The sequence below is a fragment of the Panulirus ornatus genome, chromosome 57, assembly GCF_036320965.1.
Source record: "Panulirus ornatus isolate Po-2019 chromosome 57, ASM3632096v1, whole genome shotgun sequence".
Classification (NCBI taxonomy): Eukaryota; Metazoa; Arthropoda; class Malacostraca; order Decapoda; family Palinuridae; genus Panulirus; species Panulirus ornatus.
In genome coordinates, this window is record NC_092280.1 from 21479917 (window position 1) to 21499330 (window position 19414).

A 19414-nucleotide genomic window follows, 5' to 3' on the forward strand; every position below is an offset into this window, starting at 1 on the left:
TTCACTAAATGGATAAAAGGGGTAAGTTCCCTCAGGGGCGTCCCCACACAGCTCCCTCCCTCCCTCGTGAGTCGGCAACAGTTGCAGAGCCTGAGATGTGGAACTGAAAGTAGAGCTAACGCTAGAGTACACATTAGACTAGCCCACTCCCCCCGATCGCAAGTGGTACACACACACACACACACACACACACACACACACACACACACACACACACGTCTTCCCGAGCATCGAGACCAGACACCCAAACCAGGTCCTCACAACAACATGTACCCTACAGATTAGCTTACTGCAGTACAACCAACGTGTTGTAGATACTAAGTAAATATATAACAACCAACCAACGTGTTGTAGATACTAAGTAAATATATAACAACCAACCAACGTGTTGTAGATACACTGTTTTTTTTTTTCTCCCTCTCAAGCAACACCAAGAACCCATGTATTTCACGTGTATTTACTGGATGTTTTTTTTTAGAATAGCTTACTTCTCGTGTGGTTGGTCGATATATGTGTGAAGAATTACGCCATTATAGTAATCCATTGTTCCGAGACATTCCATAAATACGCGCGTCTCTGGTCTCTCGCACATCATATGTTTCGTAACATTCCAACCGTAGAGTTGGCACGAAATGATCGAGGGAAGACGCAAATCTTTTCGTCCCGTCCGTCGTAATGGTCGCTGGTCGGTACAACGTCCCCCTCCCCCTTTCCCCTACTCTAACTGGCATTGTCTGAAACTATGCAGTTAACGACCGAGAAAGTGTAACGACCCGTCCCATCTACTTGTAACCCCATCACGATCATGAATCCCTTATACGCCACTTACTGTGGTCACTCTGATACTGACCATAATGCTAAGTTGGTTCCCTTACACTATATGGTGTTGTGGTGGTTTCCCCTTACACTATCTGGTGGTGTGGTTGTTCCCTACACTATATGGTGGTGTGGTTGTTCCCCTACACTATATGGTGGTGTGGTTGTTCCCCTACACTATATGGTGGTGTGGTTGTTCCCTTACACTATATGGTGGTGTGGTTGTTCCCCTACACTATATGGTGGTGTGGTTGTTCCCCTGCACTATATGGTGGTGTGGTTGTTCCCCTGCACTATATGGTGGTGTGGTTGTTCCCCTACACTATATGGTGGTGTGGTTGTTCCCCTACACTATATGGTGGTGTGGTTCCCCTACACTATATGGTGGTGTGGTTGTTCCCATACACTATATGGTGGTGTGGTTGTTCCCCTACTAGTGGTGGTCTGGTTGTTCCCATACACTATATGGTGGTGTGGTTGTTCCCCTACACTATATGGTGGTGTGGTTGTTCCCCTACACTATATGGTGGTGTGGTTGTTCCCATACACTATATGGTGGTGTGGTTGTTCCCCTACACTATATGGTGGTGTGGTTGTTCCCCTACATTATATGGTGGTCTGGTTGTTCCCATACACTATATGGTGGTGTGGTTGTTCCCATACACTATATGGTGGTGTGGTTGTTCCCCTGCACTATATGGTGGTGTGGTTGTTCCCCTGCACTATATGGTGGTGTGGTTGTTCCCCTGCACTATATGGTGGTGTGGTTGTTCCCCTACACTATATGGTGGTGTGGTTGTTCCCCTACACTATATGGTGGTGTGGTTCCCCTACACTATATGGTGGTGTGGTTGTTCCCATACACTATATGGTGGTTTGGTTGTTCCCCTACTAGTGGTGGTGTGGTTGTTCCCATACACTATATGGTGGTGTGGTTGTTCCCCTACACTATATGGTGGTGTGGTTGTTCCCCTACACTATATGGTGGTGTGGTTGTTCCCATACACTATATGGTGGTGTGATTGTTCCCCTACACTATATGGTGGTGTGGTTCCCCTACACTATATGGTGGTGTGGTTGTTCCCATACACTATATGGTGGTTTGGTTGTTCCCCTACTAGTGGTGGTGTGGTTGTTCCCATACACTATATGGTGGTGTGGTTGTTCCCCTACACTATATGGTGGTGTGGTTGTTCCCCTACACTATATGGTGGTGTGGTTGTTCCCATACACTATATGGTGGTGTGGTTGTACCCATACACTATATGGTGGTGTGGTTGTTCCCATACACTATATGGTGGTGTGGTTGTTCCCCTACTAGTGGTGGTCTGGTTGTTCCCATACACTATATGGTGGTGTGGTTGTTCCCCTACACTATATGGTGGTGTGGTTGTTCCCCTACACTATATGGTGGTGTGGTTGTTCCCATACACTATATGGTGGTGTGGTTGTTCCCCTACTAGTGGTGGTCTGGTTGTTCCCATACGCTATATGGTGGTGTGGTTGTTCCCCTACACTATATGGTGGTGTGGTGGTTCCCCTACACTATATGGTGGTGTGGTTGTTCCCATACACTATATGGTGGTGTGATGGTTCCCTGAAATTATCGTGTTATTGTCATTGCTTGACCACCACTGCGGTAACGTTAGGTTTCCCTACATGGGTTGGGCTACTTGTCTCCCACCACTACAAGTTGTCATGGTTGCCTGCCTGACACATATGACTGTGGTTGCCTGCCACTTTATAGCCTTCATCACAAGTTCACCTTCCATCACAGTCAGCATCATTGCTTCCCATCAAGTGACTCACTTAAAGTGTCATCGTGTGGTTAGTCTCTTTACAATGTGTTATTGTGGTTGTTGCCACTGCGATGACGTGATCTTGTACACGTGAGAGAATGTAGCTGATCCCATCTGGCTGGTGACGTGGTTGTCACTGATATAAAGTGTACTGGGTTACTCATAACAGTGACGCGGTCTATCCCGTGCACTAAGACGTGTGGCCTCTGCTCCTTTGTTGACGAGTCTTGTTACTCTCTGCTTGTAGCATTTTCAAACCCCACCCAGTACCACAAGGACATGGTCAGTCCAAACACAAGGTATTGGTCATGTTCTTCCAAATAGTGAAGTGAACACTCCATTACCATATGATGACGCCACGTACGTCTTGACCCCTATTGTCCCGTTGTTATTTCGAATACCATACTGTGGAGTGGGTGTTCCCCATCATTGGTGTAATGCCGTTACATTCACCGTGTTGCCGTATCAGTGAGTTGTGATACTGGGTAACTATGATTAGATCATCTTGACTACCCAACTCCTCAAGTCAGTCTGTACGAGGAAGGAAGACCATCACAGTCAGTCACCTACCTGCCACTGCCTTCACCACTATGGCCTTGGAAACTGTGTGATGTCACGCTTTCTGGGAGGACTTAAACTTACTTCAAGCTGACTGTGGTCAGAAGCCTTCACTGTGTGATGTCAAGCTTTCTGGGAGGACTTAAACTTACTTCAAGCTGACTGTGGTCAGAAGCCTTCACTTACCTTGTCTTATTTTACAATGGAGAACACCTGACTGAATTACGTATGTTTACGATTTTGTACAAGTCACGCTCCTGATATGCATAAGATTTCAACACGAACAGCTTATGCTTGCTTATCTCTGTTTACAATCGGAAATATTTGTACACAACTGCTTGTTTGTTAAATATTCTGTTGTATATTCAATATTTTGAGATATATTCACTTGCAATGTTCTACAGCAACAATCGTTCATGCATACATATTCGGGGAAAAAAAAATTTTTCCAATACGCAGCAGCGTTTGCATTTGAGAAACCTACATAATTAAAGCTTTGTTTGTTTGTACCCAGTAGCCTTTCCACGCTTACTTGCGTGGAACAGTAGATGGCTTTGATCAGGTTTGTTATATACCAGTTCGATTTTTTTTTTTTCATTACCAGATGAAAATGTTTTATTACCGGGGAAAAAAAAAATACCGAATGCGAGGAAACACCGGACGTAACACATACTGTGATACGTTTACATTCATTGTAAGGCGTTACATATGACCATTCCACTAATCCACGTGATACAAGTCATATTTACTTATAAATAATAATGTTTCCAAATACAGCATGTAAAGCCATATAAAGGCATAAAGAGTACACACGCGCAGCGTCAACCACAACGTATACCATCTTTCCCCCCATGATGCCACGTCAGTTGTGTTCAGTGGTAAAGTACAAGTTAGCCTTGCACATGCAAGAGAAAATAGTAAAAAAAAAAATTCACAAATTTATGATACACTTTTAGTCAGTATTATTTGTGATTGCTCATTTCACATAAAATATGGAAAAAATTCCAACGTAGGATGGTACAAGTAGGTTGCAACAGACAAGTCGAACACCGTTAAAGGTTAGAAGTCGCTTTCGGACAACGCAACCCAAGCAGTCATGAAGCAACCAGTCAGGTTAAGTTAAGGATATTTGAATGTTTCCCAAATCCAATACACCCGTTATTTACATGCTGAACCTTGAATAACATCTCCTCTTAAAGTTACCTACAAGCAAAAATACAATCACATACACACCATTTATTCGTTATGTAATTGAGCATCCGCGTTTTCTGATACTGTCTTCATTAACACCAAAGCTAATCTAAAGTATATTAAACTGTCGCAGGATCACCATCCCTGCGGTAATTTCTTAAGATAGTAATGGAAGTCGTCTGCTAAAGAGTTTACTTAGGCTTCAGTAACTGATGGAATATAAAATACTTCACCCATTAGTCATACGATCACAAGTCTCGAAATAGTTTTAGTGACAAGGGGGTAAGAAAAAATCATTACCGAAAGTGAGACTGCTTTTATTTAGCGGGAATGCTCAAATCAATACTGCGAAGGACTCGGTGTGAAATGTCAGAACAAGTGCGATAATGGTCGGTACTCACCCTTCAACTCCACCGAAGATTAGATCTGCGTTCAGCATGGTTTATTGAGTAGAGAAATAATACACGACAAACTTAACTCCTCGACCGTCACTGTCAGACTGCGTCCCTAACTGGAGGTGGTTAGAATGGGAAGTGTGCGTCTGTGCGGGCTGGCTGACGGCCACCAAGTGTAAACTGTCGCAGCTGATCACTCCATATCTGTAGTATAACAATAACCATTGATATTGTCGTACTCCTTTTCTTGTAATCTACGTTTCACTGTTACCTTCTTATAAGTGATAAGATGAAGATAAAAAGTAAGAACTTAAATTACTTGCTGACTAGAGTGGCAACACACACCGCACCCCTCTCAGCGAGCGATCCCATTGGTCAACTGGAAATCCCCACCTCCGTCTACCAATGAGAACCTTAAAACCAGACACACTTTCATGTCGTACGTCAGGTACTTCAAAACATCATCTGGACTTCAACTTATCTGAGGTTTTTACGTGTTGCTTATGTTATTTTAGTCTGAAAAGGACAATAACCTTCAATCTTGGCATATGATTACAATTTTGATACGAATTGCAAGCGAGAGTCTTTTGTTTCACGCTAATCACGAATGTGTTCAGCTGCATGTATACCTGACCTCAAAAACGTGAAAGAAATGATCTCGATTTCAGTCGTTAAACATGGCTTAAATGTGGATTTGTGATGTGAACATTTGAGCCTGAAAATAACAGGTCAGCTTAGTGAACATTTGAGCTTGAAAATGACAGGTCAGCTTATCTGTGTTGAGGTTATCAACCGACAGTGGTGGATTTGCAAGCTGACAAACTGCTTGAGCAGCACCTTAGCATATTATCTCGAAGTGTCATTTTTCTCACACATATTCTTAAAGTAATGACTCGAAGTATTATCAATAAGAGATACTAAAAGTATCTTCGAATTCCTGAGTGAGAATTTAGGATTTCGCCTGAACACTCGTCTCGCGTCACTTCCCTTGGTTCCGAGAGCATCTTTTAGGCTGACAGGACCTTGTTAAAGAGAGTTGGGTCCACGTTAAAAGAAGTTGAGGTATTTCTCTATTCTCTTTAGTTCTGGTGAATCTCGAGATTGGTACGTATATACAGACCTTGCGTCACCCTGTCTTTTTTTTCTGTGTCGGCTTCATAGGACAGTTGATACTGTAGAACTGAGCGATTCTGTGAAAGAAAAACATTCAAGGCAAGTTAGTGTACTGTCCCTCTCCCCGCCCCTCCTGGGGTCTCCAGTGAACCTCATGGTAGTAAGAAGGGTTTTGAAGTTCAGGGAGAATGTTTGGTTAAATATAACGAATGTGGAAATGCAACAACAGCAGCAAACCAAACCTAATCAACCCCAGTGCAACTTAGATTAGCCTTAGCTTGGTTTGGTCTGAATCAAGCGAAGGCTTCTAACGTTATTCAGATCAACAAAAAATTGCAAAGGCATACAAGAAGTTATGAAACTGAGTCGTCGTAAAAGGTGAATAATGTTATTGGGTAGCGCTCACTCCTACAAACTTCCGTTCAGAAGATATAAAGTGAATTAACATAATTCTTTGTGGTTCATAGTCCCCGCCGTTAATCGCAGCGAAACTGGTGAATTTGTCACAGACTCTACGGAAAATGTACAATTGATTTTGAAAATCTCTCTCTCTCTCTCTCTCTCTCTCTCTCTCTCTCTCTCTCTCTCTCTCTCTCTCTCTCTCTCTCTCTCTCTCTCTCTCTCTCTCTGTATAATTGAGCTATCAGATTAATCGAATTAATTTGACGAACAACCAACACGTTTCGTGGCTGCTTTGAACAAGGTGGAAGTGAATAACCGCAAGTGAAATGCGAAAGAGAACTCAAATTGCGGTGCAAGACTTGCGCTTGATTTGCGTAGCGCTTGAGTTGCGTCAACAGAATGTTAGAAGCAAGGGAAATATATACGCAGCTCCATAAAAACAGACACATAAACACGGAAACCGTGGCATTGGGACATTTACGTCTGGAACATCCATGAAACAAATTTAAAAACCTGTGTCGCTGGGTGACCTACATGCACCGTTTTCATTTTTCTGTGAACATTCAGCACTATTATTTGGTTCTTCAGAATTCTGTCCTTTTCTTGATAATTTCAAAAGAATTTCGTCAACTGGACTAGAGTCGGTTAGTCGAATATTAAGTTGGCTCTAGGAAAAGGAATGATTACCCTATTATACTGCATGAGGTGAGGTATTTCTCCATAGTTGAATCATTTTAGATACGTTTCTAGTTTGATAAGCGGAGGTGCTTCTCCGGTGTAATTGATACGTGGCCTAGACTGGTATAGTAAATTTAGGTGCATTTCTAGCTTGTTAAGTTCAGGCACTTCCGTAGTTTAATTTCAAGTGCTTCTGTGTATTACGTTTATTCTGTATAAATTCATTCTCCTGCGTAATAAGTTTAGAACCCTTCCTGAGTTTATGTTGAGATGCTTCCCTAGTTTGATATATTGGAATGGTTCTTCAGTTTGATAAGTTTTTATACTGCTCTAGTTTGATAAGTTGAGGCACTTTAATCATTTCAGACTTTTCTCTAGTGTGATAAGTTGAAGTGCCTCTCAAATTTACAATGTTCTAGCACTTCCTTACTTTAATAAGTTGAAGAGCTTTTCTAGTTTAGTAAGTTCAGGCAGTTCCTGAGTTGTTTCACCAGTTTAATAAGTTCAGGCAGTTCCTGAGTTGCTTCGCCAGTTCAATAAGTTCAGACACTTCCTGAGTTGCTTCGCCAGTTCAATAAGTTCAGGCACTTCCCGAGTTGCTTCTCCAGTTCAGTAAGTTCAGGCACTTCCCGAGTTGCTTCATCAGGTCAGTAAGTTCAGGCTTTTTCCGAGTTGCTTCACCAGTTCAGTAAGTTCAGGCACTTCCCGAGTTGCTTCACTAGGTCAGTAAGTTCAAGCACTTCCCGAGTTGCTTCACCAGGTCAGTAAGTTCAGGCACTTCCCGAGTTGCTTCACCAGTCCAATAAGTTCAGGCACTTTCCGAGTTGCTTCACCAGTTCAATAAGTTCAGGCACTTCCCGAGTTGCTTCACCAGTTCAATAAGTTCAGGCACTTCCCTAGGTTAATGAGTTGTTTCAACAGTTTGATAAGTTCAAGTACTTTAGTAGGTCAGTTGCTTCACAATTTTGATAAGTTTACTTGCTCATTACGTATATGCATGCAGTCCAAAATCTATTGATGAAGAGTTTGAAACGATATGTTTTATTGAATCTAAACAAAGAGTATCGTAGATCTTTCATTGATAAATCTATTAAGTCGGCAAAGGAATCATTTTATAGAGTTAACACTAAATCTCTCCTTGATACCAAGAATCATTTAATTCTCCCATGTAATGATAATTTTACCTTAGTTCCCAACTTTTTCAAACCCTTAAATGAATGTAACCTTCAGCAATAACGATACTATAAATAATATCTTAATCAAGATATCGCCAGAAAGATTCTTCAGGTTGTGTTTACAAAACACCATGTATAAGCAGTAATATGCTCTATTTTGGGCAGACTGGTAAGGATCTTTATGTTAGACTAAAGCAACATAAATATAGTATAAGAACAGGACAAGGTTCTGATGCTTTGTTTAATTATGCGGAAATTGTTATGACCATTGTATTGACTGGAGTAATGTTAGTTCAGTTATGACCTGTAACTCCATGAAGAAGAGAAACATCATTGAATTTTAGTGAAGGTCTATATAAACTGGATTGCTTTGTCGTAGGTAAACTTTGTAAACGGTTCCCTGCCTTGTCAACATGATGAGATTTTATAACAGGCATTATGATGCCATACACGAACTCTTGTGTACCAACGGGGTCTTATCTCCGCCTCTCATATATATATACATATATATATATATATATTATATATATATATTATATATATATATATATCGTCCCTTTCGTGATGCTCTCGCCTTTTGTCTCTCCAGTCAGATCAAAGGTCAAGCCATGGTAGTGAGATGGTGAGGGTTTGCTCGAGGGGTTCAAAAGTCACCCACACGTTACTTGCTGTGGACCTACACCGTATGCCACAAGCTTACAGGGTCGTCATACTGGATGCTTTTATGCCAGTGTCGCTTCGTGGCTTCCTTCCTATCACCAGGTGTTAGAAAACTACCCCGTGGCTTCCTTCCTATCACCAGGTTACAGGTGTTAGAAAACTGCCTCATGGCTTCTTTCCTAACACCAGGTGTTAGAAAACTGTCTCGTGGCTTCCTTCCTATCACCAGGTTACAGGTGTTAGAAAACTGCCCCGTGGCTTCCTTCCTATCACCAGGTGTTAGAAAACTGTCTCGTGGCTTCCTTCCTAACACAGGTGTTAGAAAACTGTCTCGTGGCTTCCTTCCTAACACAGGTGTTAGAAAACTGCCTCATGGCTTCTTTCCTAACACCAGGTGTTAGAAAACTACCCCGTGGCTTCCTTCCTATCACCAGGTGTTAGAAAACTGCCTCATGGCTTCTTTCCTAACACCAGGTGTTAGAAAACTACCCCGTGGCTTCCTTCCTAACACAGGTGTTAGAAAACTACCCCGTGGCTTCCTTCCTATCACCAGGTTACAGGTGTTAGAAAACTACCCCGTGGCTTCCTTCCTATCACCAGGTTACAGGTGTTAGAAAACTGCCTCATGGCTTCTTTCCTAACACCAGGTGTTAGAAAACTGTCTCGTGGCTTCCTTCCTATCACCAGGTTACAGGTGTTAGAAAACTGCCCCGTGGCTTCCTTCCTAACACAGGTGTTAGAAAACTGTCTCGTGGCTTCCTTCCTATCACCAGGTTACAGGTGTTAGAAAACTGTCTCGTGGCTTCCTTCCTGACACCAGGTGTTAGAAAACTGCCCCGTGGCTTCCTTCCTATCACCAGGTTACAGGTGTTAGAAAACTGCCTCGTGGCTTCCTTCCTAACACAGGTGTTAGAAAACTGCCCCGTGGCTTCCTTCCTAACACCAGTGTTAGAAAACTGCCTCATGGCTTCTTTCCTAACACCAGGTGTTAGAAAACTACCCCGTGGCTTCCTTCCTGACACCAGGTGTTAGAAAACTGCCTCATGGCTTCTTTCCTAACACCAGGTGTTAGAAAACTGCCTCATGGCTTCTTTCCTAACACCAGGTGTTAGAAAACTGTCTCGTGGCTTCCTTCCTATCACCAGGTTACAGGTGTTAGAAAACTGCCTCGTGGCTTCCTTCCTAACACAGGTGTTAGAAAACTGTCTCGTGGCTTCCTTCCTAACACAGGTGTTAGAAAACTGCCTCATGGCTTCTTTCCTAACACCAGGTGTTAGAAAACTGTCTCGTGGCTTCCTTCCTAACACCAGGTGTTAGAAAACTGTCTCGTGGCTTCCTTCCTATCACCAGGTTACAGGTGTTAGAAAACTACCCCGTGGCTTCCTTCCTATCACCAGGTTACAGGTGTTAGAAAACTGTCTCGTGGCTTCCTAACACCAGGTGTTAGAAAACTACCCCGTGGCTTCCTTCCTGACACCAGGTGTTAGAAAACTACCCCGTGGCTTCCTTCCTATCACCAGGTGTTAGAAAACTGCCCCGTGGCTTCCTTCCTAACACCAGGTGTTAGAAAACTGTCTCGTGGCTTCCTTCCTATCACCAGGTGTTAGAAAACTACCCCGTGGCTTCCTTCCTAACACCAAGGTGTTAGAAAACTGCCTCGTGGCTTCCTTCCTATCACCAGGTGTTAGAAAACTGCCCCGTGGCTTCCTTCCTATCACCAGGTGTTAGAAAACTGCCCCGTGGCTTCCTTCCTATCACCAGGTTACAGGTGTTAGAAAACTGCCTCATGGCTTCTTTCCTAACACCAGGTGTTAGAAAACTGTCTCGTGGCTTCCTTCCTAACACCAGTGTTAGAAAACTGCCCCGTGGCTTCCTTCCTAACACCAGTGTTAGAAAACTGCCCCGTGGCTTCCTTCCTATCACCAGGTTACAGGTGTTAGAAAACTGCCTCATGGCTTCTTTCCTAACACCAGGTGTTAGAAAACTGCCCCGTGGCTTCCTTCCTAACACAGGTGTTAGAAAACTGCCCCGTGGCTTCCTTCCTAACACCAAGGTGTTAGAAAACTGTCTCGTGGCTTCCTTCCTGACACCAGGTGTTAGAAAACTGCCCCGTGGCTTCCTTCCTATCACCAGGTTACAGGTGTTAGAAAACTGCCCCGTGGCTTCCTTCCTATCACCAGGTTACAGGTGTTAGAAAACTGCCCCGTGGCTTCCTTCCTGACACCAGGTGTTAGAAAACTGCCTCGTGGCTTCCTTCCTAACACCAGGTTATAGGTGTTAGAAAACTGTCTCGTGGCTTCCTAACACCAGGTTACAGGTGTTAGAAAACTGTCTCGTGGCTTCCTTCCTAACACCAGGTGTTAGAAAACTGCCTCATGGCTTCTTTCCTAACACCAGGTGTTAGAAAACTGCCCCGTGGCTTCCTTCCTAACACCAGGTGTTAGAAAACTGCCCCGTGGCTTCCTTCCTAACACCAGGTGTTAGAAAACTGCCCCGTGGCTTCCTTCCTAACACCAGGTGTTAGAAAACTGCCCCGTGGCTTCCTTCCTGACACCAGGTGTTAGAAAACTGCCCCGTGGCTTCCTTCCTAACACCAGGTGTTAGAAAACTGCCTCATGGCTTCTTTCCTAACACCAGGTGTTAGAAAACTACCCCGTGGCTTCCTTCCTGACACCAGGTGTTAGAAAACTGCCCCGTGGCTTCCTTCCTATCACCAGGTGTTAGAAAACTCTCATGGCTTCTTTCCTAACACCAGGTGTTAGAAAACTACCCCGTGGCTTCCTTCCTGACACCAGGTGTTAGAAAACTGCCCCGTGGCTTCCTTCCTATCACCAGGTGTTAGAAAACTGCCTTGTGGCTTCCTATCACCAGGTTACAGGTGTTAGAAAACCGTCTGTGCCAGGGTGAGGATATCCAGACGTGGCTGTGCAGGACCACCAGCAGCAGCAGCAGCCTCCTCTTGCCATGGTAGGTTGGCAGGTCTCTAGTGTACCGTTCTGTGGGTCTTTGTTCCTCTCGGTCTCGGGCCAGAAAAACAGGTACTTGCTGGGAGCCGCCGTCCTTGATTGAGGTGCGCCAGGACCTGCTGAGGCCTGGCTGCTCCTTGCTGGGGTGCAGTGGGTTGCTGCTGAGGCCTGGCTGCTCCTTGCTGGTGGTGCAGTGGGTGCTGCTGATGCCTGGCTGCTCCTTGCTGGGGTGCAGTGGGGTGTTGCTGAGGCCTGGCTGCTCCTTGCTGGTGGTGCAGTGGGTGCTGCTGAGGCCTGGCTGCTCCTTGCTGGGGTGCAGTGGGTGCTGCTGAGGCCTGGCTGCTCCTTGCTGGGGTGCAGTGGGGTGTTGCTGAGGCCTGGCTGCTCCTTGCTGGTGGTGCAGTGGGTGCTGCTGATGCCTGGCTGCTCCTTGCTGGGGTGCAGTGGGTGCTGCTGAGGCCTGGCTGCTCCTTTGCTGCTGGTGCAGTGGGTGCTGCTGAGGCCTGGCTGCTCCTTGCTGGGGTGCAGTGGGTGCTGCTGAGGCCTGGCTGCTCCTTGCTGGGGTGTAGTGGGTGCTGCTGAGGCCTGGCTGCTTCTTGCTGGGGTGCAGTGGGTGCTGCTGAGGCCTGGCTGCTTCTTGCTGGGGTGCAGTAGGTGCTGCTGAGGCCTGGCTGCTCCTTGCTGGGGTGTAGTGGGTGCTGCTGAGGCCTGGCTGCTGCTTGCTGGGGTGCAGTGGGTGCTGCTGAGGCCTGGCTGCTTCTTGCTGGGGTGCAGTAGGGTGCTGCTGAGGCCTGGCTGCTACTTGCTGGGGTGCAGTGGGTGCTGCTGAGGCCTGGCTGCTCCTTGCTGGGGTGTAGTGGGACCTGCTGAGGCCTGGCTGCTTCTTGCTAGGGTGCAGTGGGACCTGCTGAGGCCTGGCTGCTCCTTGCTAGGATGCGGTGGGTGCTGTTGAGGCCTTTCTGCTCCTTGATAGGGAGCGGTGGGTGATGTTGAGGCCTGGGTGCTCCTTACTGGGGTGTAGTGGGTGCTGCTAAGGCCTGGCTGCTCCTTGCTGGGGTGCTGCTGAGGCCTGGCTGCTCCTTGTTGGGCTGCATTGGGTGCTGTTGAGGCCTGGCTGCTCCTTACTTGGGTGCGGTGGGTGCTGTTGAGGCCTTTCTGCTCCTTGATAGGGAGCGGTGGGTGCTGTTGAGGCCTGGCTGCTCCTTACTTGGGTGCGGTGGGTATCTGCTAAGGCCTGGCTGCTCCTTGCCGGGTGTGATGGGTGCTTCTGAAGCCTAGCTGCTCCTTACTGGGGTATGGTGGGTCCTGTAGAGTCCTGGCTGTTACTCACTGGGGTACAGTGGGACCTATTGAGGCCTGTCTGCTCCTTACTGGGATATGGTGGGACCTGTAGAGGCCTGGCTGCTCCCACTGTGACTCATCCCACCCTGACCTTACTCCCACTGTGACTGTCATCCCCACCTTGACCTTGCTCCCACTGTGACTCATCCCACCCTGACCTTACTCCCACTGTGACTGTCATCCCCACCTTGACCTTCCTCCCACTGTGACTGTCATCCCCACCTTGACCTTCCTCCCACTGTGACTGTCATCCCCACCTTGACCTTCCTCCCACTGTACACAGGGCAGTAGTAACCTCGATCCATCTGACTACAACAACAACAACAACAACAACAACAACAACAACAACAACAGCAGCCCAGTAAGTATGTACTGTCGTTCGTAAACACGAAGGTCATTTAGATCCAGTTGTCTACATTAGTAGCTACCTGTGTGGTGGCCATCTACAGCCCTGCTCTCCTCCGTACACGAAACCTGCTTCTCTTAGCTTTATTGTGGCACACTTTATGTGTGTGTATGTGTTGTGTGTGTGTGTGTGGTGTGTGTGTGTGTGTGGGTGTGTGTGTGTCACCATTCGCGACCCCTTGAGTATCCCAGACCTACAGTACTGGTGCCATTCATAAGGGATGAGTTGGTTTTCACCTTCCTCGTGAGGTACAACTCTGGCCACCAGACCTCTCCTCCCTGCTGACCACCAGACATTCCCTCCCTGCAGGCCACCAGACCTTCCCTCCCTGCTGACCACCAGACCTCTCCTCCCTGATGGCCACCAGACCTTCCCTCCCTGCTGGCCACCAGACCTCTCCTCCCTGCTGGACACCAGACCTGCCATGCCTAATGACCTTATCTTACTGCAGGTCATGTGGCCTCTCTTGCCAGGTGGGGTTGCCTGGCCTCGGTGTGGTCAGAGCCTCACCTTGATCACGGGCCACAGTATCTCCGTCGTGCTGGTCTGTGAAGTTAGCCCCTCATTACCGAGTGCTGTCAGCTGCCATCACCACAACACTTACTTCGTAAAAGCGGTTCTTCTGAGAAATGAAAATGGTTACACTGGAGTACATGGGGAGGACAGATAACAGTATACCTGATGGTCTGTTGTGAGATTATCTGTAAAATAAACAGTTAACAGTTAAAAAAATGGGGTAGGTCTTAATACGATGGTATAAACAGGGTAATAGAGCGGGAGGGACTTCCTTATCCACCTTTCCCTCCAGCTCAACTGCCGGCTGGGAAAAATGATTAGACGGTAATACCTTGCAGGATAGTGGGAGGATACTACCGGAGAAATTTTATAGGAAAGTGCGGATTGGAAAAAAAAAATTCTTATCAGGTCGACGACATCTGCTCTGCGGTTGGATTCTGATGAAAGAATAATGCTGGTCATCTGTCTCTGTTACGGATGAGCAGACTGAATGAATGAATGAATGAATAGTGAAAATATGAAAGAAGCAGGAGGCGTCATTGGTCGGCTGATGGTGTGTCAGGGTGAGATTTAACTCTTGGTCCATACCCTGAAGTTGGACGAGGAGGAAGGACAGGTTACGAGCAAGACGGAAGTTTAGGAAACCTGGTTCGTTAAGATTGAGACGATATTTAAAAAGAAAATAGGAATAATATCCAGGGTAGTTATGAGCGGCGGAAGGGCGGAGGCACAGAGCACGGTAGACAATGACCAACAGAGAAATGGAAAGCGAAGGGAATGAGCCTCGGCTCACCCGTGTGTAGCACCTCGCCCAGATATCTTAGGAAAAGGTGTTGTGAGGAGGTTAGCACCAGCAGGAGGATCGTGTTGCCCAGAAACTAAACCACAGTAATTATTGGATAAGGTCGAGGATGTAGTTAGGGACGTTGCTGGTTAGATGTTCAAGCAGGTACAGACAACCCTATTGTACAAGATACACCAGAGATTATAATAGCGTTGTTGAAAGGCTTGTCATTTAGCTGGTTGCTGAAACAGGTCTACCCTAAGTACCATATACCGTTAGTAATTGTTAGTAGAATATAAGGTATATGAGGCAGAACTGGGCATATGTGTAGGACGTAGAGTGTAGATTACAGAGACTGATAGGAGCGTGTTTGGCAGGAGATGTTTGCACCTGAGAAGGGGGCTGGAGCACCAGGGTTAGGTACGGTCCTACACGAAAAAATTGAACAGGTATTTAGCAAGACAAAGGCAGATGTAGGTCAGCCCACATCCAGGAAGTGAAGCGTCATTCAGGCCGGGGAATGTGGTTACCTGATGAAGGCGGGGTCAGGTCAAAGGAGGTTGGTCAGGTCAAGGGAGGTCAGTCAGGTTAGGGTTGGTCGGGCAGACCTCGGGGGTCAGGTCAGGGGAGGTTGGTTGCATCGTGTGTATCATGAGAGGTGGCTCAACTGCGAGGTCAGGTCAGGAGGGATAATTCACACTCAGTTGTGTCAGGTCAGGTGGATATGGGTCAAGGTCACTGGGAGCAGGTTATAGGGACCAATAAACTAATCTGTAGGATCCAGAAAGTTGTAGGTCAAGTGCCATGACGTTGACTGGTTGACTGCATAATGCTAAAGTTTTGTCTCAACCAACAGCAGAGCAATAAAGTTTTCCTTAATAAAGTAACAGTTTATAGCCCTATATCAAAGCCAGTGGCTGAGAATGATGTATGTGATGCTGATTCAGCAACAACAGGTTAAAGAATTTATTGTCATGATTTATTGCACCAGACAACTGTGTGTGAATGAAAACATGACAAGTGATCTTGATGCATATGATTAGATAGGAGACAGAACTAAGTCTTCCAGTAGTATAAAAGCCACTCAAAGATATTGTAAAGGAAATTATATATATTCCGCAGGAATATGTATATAGTAAATAGCAATCTATGGTGTTGGAAGACTTTAATATCCCTCGCATCGTTTGAGATATTGTAATAGGTAATCGTAAGGGGAACAGACTAATGTATTTAGTTGAAGGTCACTTTATATGAAAATGAATTCATGACCCAACGCAGGGCAGTCGCATTTTAATCGTGAGTCGCTCTGGTCACGTCGAAGAAAATTTGGAAATTGGTGACCAAAATAATCATGAGATTCGCACCTTACTTCGTAAATAAGATTACTGTAGTCATAATTGTACGTGAGTTTAGATCAACAAAGTATGATGAAAACGTAGTCAACACATTGCTTATGTAAACCGGATCACGCTTTAGATGGAAATACAACTGAAAACTGTTATGTAACCTGTAAAATAAAAATCGAGGACATCTTTAACAAAAGATAACGTTTACTGAGTTTAGAGTAAGTGATAATTTGGCAGCTTTTACGTAACTGAATCGTGGATGTATTTTCCATTCATCCTTTACGCAAAGGTTTCACGCCATTATGTTTTGTGGATGATAAACGATGTTTCTGGCTGTGAAGTTGCCGTCACTATCCTTCCCGAGACCCCAGGCGGCCCGGTATCGCCGGTAATATACCTCCCTGGTCGGCGGCTGCCTATTTATTGCCTACAGGAAGAAAGGAACAGAGAGAAGGTAGTACATAATTACGACGACATTTTACCGCGATGGCAGGGTTAACGCCTACCATTCACCGTTGTGTTGAGTCACTGTTTCGTGCGTCTCTCTCCGTACCTCACCACTTGTCTTGTATAATATGTATTCTTAGGCTTGTCCTGTGCCCGAGGTGTCGTTTCGAGGTTCATCCAGGATTTTCTCGTATCTTTTTCGTGTATTTTCATGAATTATATTTGACGCTGAATCTGTGTCATTGTTGCTGGGTTGCTTCTAAGTTGAAAGCATTACTCTTGATACCTTGTGTTTGTTACCTTGGCTCATATCATTATTGTGTCTCACTGTGTCGTTCTAAACTGTATGTGGTCCAAGTTCTTCACTTCTCTGTTGTTAGTTCATATGATCCTGAACACTGATTTGACTTGTCAAGTGTTTGTAGGCCTTTCTCCCTTGCTTATTTCTTTCTGTTCTACTGGCAGCCACGCAACACATTATTCAGTTATGCTTCTTGTATATATATATATATATATATATATATATATATATATATATATATATATGCACTAAACATTTTCATCAATAATTTTCTGTTTTGTTGCAAATGTTCTGAACATCATGCCATTCTTTGTTTGATTTGAAAGCGTTGTCTGTCATTGTGTTCCTTAATTTCAAGTTTTTACTCGATAGCAATTCCCAAACCTTCATTTATTACACTGTTTTCCTTTTGGACTTGTGTGTGCTGGCGCTGAGAAATGGTTAATTGCCCAGCGATTACTGTTCAATTTTTTTTTCCTTCGTTTTTCGTTAGATTCCATTAGGATGTCTTCCGCCCAGCTGTATGTGATATCCAAATCTCTTTGCCCTTTTTGTCCTTTGCTGGATTAGAAGCTTTGGCCCCACTCGCCTTCCTTGCTTAATGACCATTAAATAACCCTGCTGGTCACCTGCTCCACTGACCTAGCCTTTCTCCGTGACCAGCTGAACCTTTGAACATCCTGACTTTCAGTTTCGGTTGTGCCAACCTGGCCTTACCTTCCCACCCTAGCTAGACTGAGTACAGCCCTGCTCCTGACGCCAGACGTTGTTCCCCTCAAACTGTGACGTTAATATGTTGGTTGATTAAGTTCCCTTTCACCATAGTGCGGAGGTGCAGGGTGTGGTGGGCCCAGCAAAAACTGGGTTGAGGGTTGACCATAGTAACGGGTGTGTGTGTGGAGCCCCCCCCCCCCCCTCAACCCTGACCTTCACCCCGGCCACATCAAACCAAACCTACCCTTGACATCAATCCAGGCCAGATTATATAATTCCCTTCTGCTGCTAATTACCTGCTCTCATATAAACACGTCCTCCATTTATCTTTTTTTTTTATAGGAAGTCCGCCATAGGTACATGCTAGGCACCACCCCCCTCCCTCCCGCTTTGTCTACACCCGATCACCTACAGTTAAATCCCGAAATGACACCAACCCCCAGGCTGACCCAGGCCTAGCCGGCCAGTGACGACACCCCAGGCTGAATCAGGCCCTGCTAGCCAGTGACACCCCAGGACCAACCGGCCCACTCCTCCTTGACCTGACACACGATGTTGACCAACTGAACGTGAACTATGTTGAAGTCCTGTAGTTTGACGCCGTCCCGAGGACGAGAAACCTCTTGTGCCATAGTGAGGCAGGATAACTGTACCATGTTGTGAGGCAGGTTAACTGTACCATGTTGAGGCAGGATAAGTGTACCATGTTGTGAGGCAGGTTAACTGTACCATGTTGTGAGGCAGAATAACTGTACCATGTGAGGCAGAATAACTGTACCATGTGAGGCAGGTTAACTAACATGTTGTGAGGCAGGATAACTGTACTATGTTATGAGGCAGGATAAGTGTACCATGTTATGAGGCAGGATAAGTGTACTATGTTATGAGGCAGGATAAGTGTACCATGTTATGAGGCAGGATAACTGTACCATGTTGTGAGGCAGGATAACTGTACCATGTTGTGAGGCAGGTTAACTGTACCATGTGTGAGGCAGGTTAACTGTACCATGTTGTGAGGCAGGATAACTGTACCATGGTGTGAGGCAGGGTAACTGTACCATGTTGTGAGGCAGAAAAATTGTACCATGTGAGGCAGGTTAACTATACCGTATTATGATGCAGAATAACTACCATGTTGTGAGGAAGGATAACTGTACCATGTTGTGAGGCAGGATAACGGTACCATGTTTTGAAATAGGATAACTGAACCATATAGTGAGGTAGATAACAGAACCATGTTGTGAGGTAGGATGATTACCGTTTGTGAAGGAAGATAGAAATACTGCGGCATTTTGTGAGGAAGGTTAGAAATACTGACTGGCGTATGGAAATTACTGGTACGGAGAATTGGTTTGCGTATGGTACAATTATGCCATGATTGGTCACTTTTGCACGGTTTCATCTAGATATTATGTTAGATCAAACATCAGAGTAAATTTGGCCTGAACTCATCAGGCTTAGAGACTTGTTACCAAGTTTTACAAAGAACTCTTTAAAATCTTTAACGTTTTGGACAAGTGCGAAAGACTTATATTACCCCTACCATTTCTCCTAAATGATATCCGTTTTCTGTGAATACCCCATGGCGCTATAATTATGCGTCCAGCTTCACAGTATTTTATACGGCACTTGTCTATATAGAAATTTACTTTGTCTATTTGAATTACTGGTTGATATTTAAGTGAAAGGTCCCTTAAGTCTTAGGAATGCATCAAAGCTAGAGTAAACTACTGAAGAGTTCTTAGAGTGAAATGAGAAGGTAAATTTTGCATTATTAGACTCGCCTGAAATTTCCCCCTGCAGCAG

General features: G+C 45.4%; 2 protein-coding genes across 3 annotated transcripts in view; one reads left to right on the plus strand and one right to left on the minus strand.

The window, feature by feature from the left end:
• Nucleotides 1-4931, minus strand: part of Nagk (N-acetylglucosamine kinase) — a 90406-nt gene extending 85475 nt beyond the window's left edge. Inside the window, exon 1 of one of the 2 annotated variants that reach the window (XM_071694635.1) lies at nucleotides 4766-4931. In XM_071694635.1, the coding sequence (XP_071550736.1) occupies nucleotides 4766-4803 (38 nt within the window). In that variant the 5' untranslated portion in view covers nucleotides 4804-4931. The remainder of the gene's footprint in view (nucleotides 1-4765) is intronic. The other variant, XM_071694636.1, reaches the window with a different exon arrangement.
• alph (protein phosphatase alphabet) overlaps nucleotides 1-19414 on the plus strand; it is a 217465-nt gene that overhangs the window by 78118 nt on the left and 119933 nt on the right. The gene's annotated exons all lie outside the window — the stretch shown is intronic.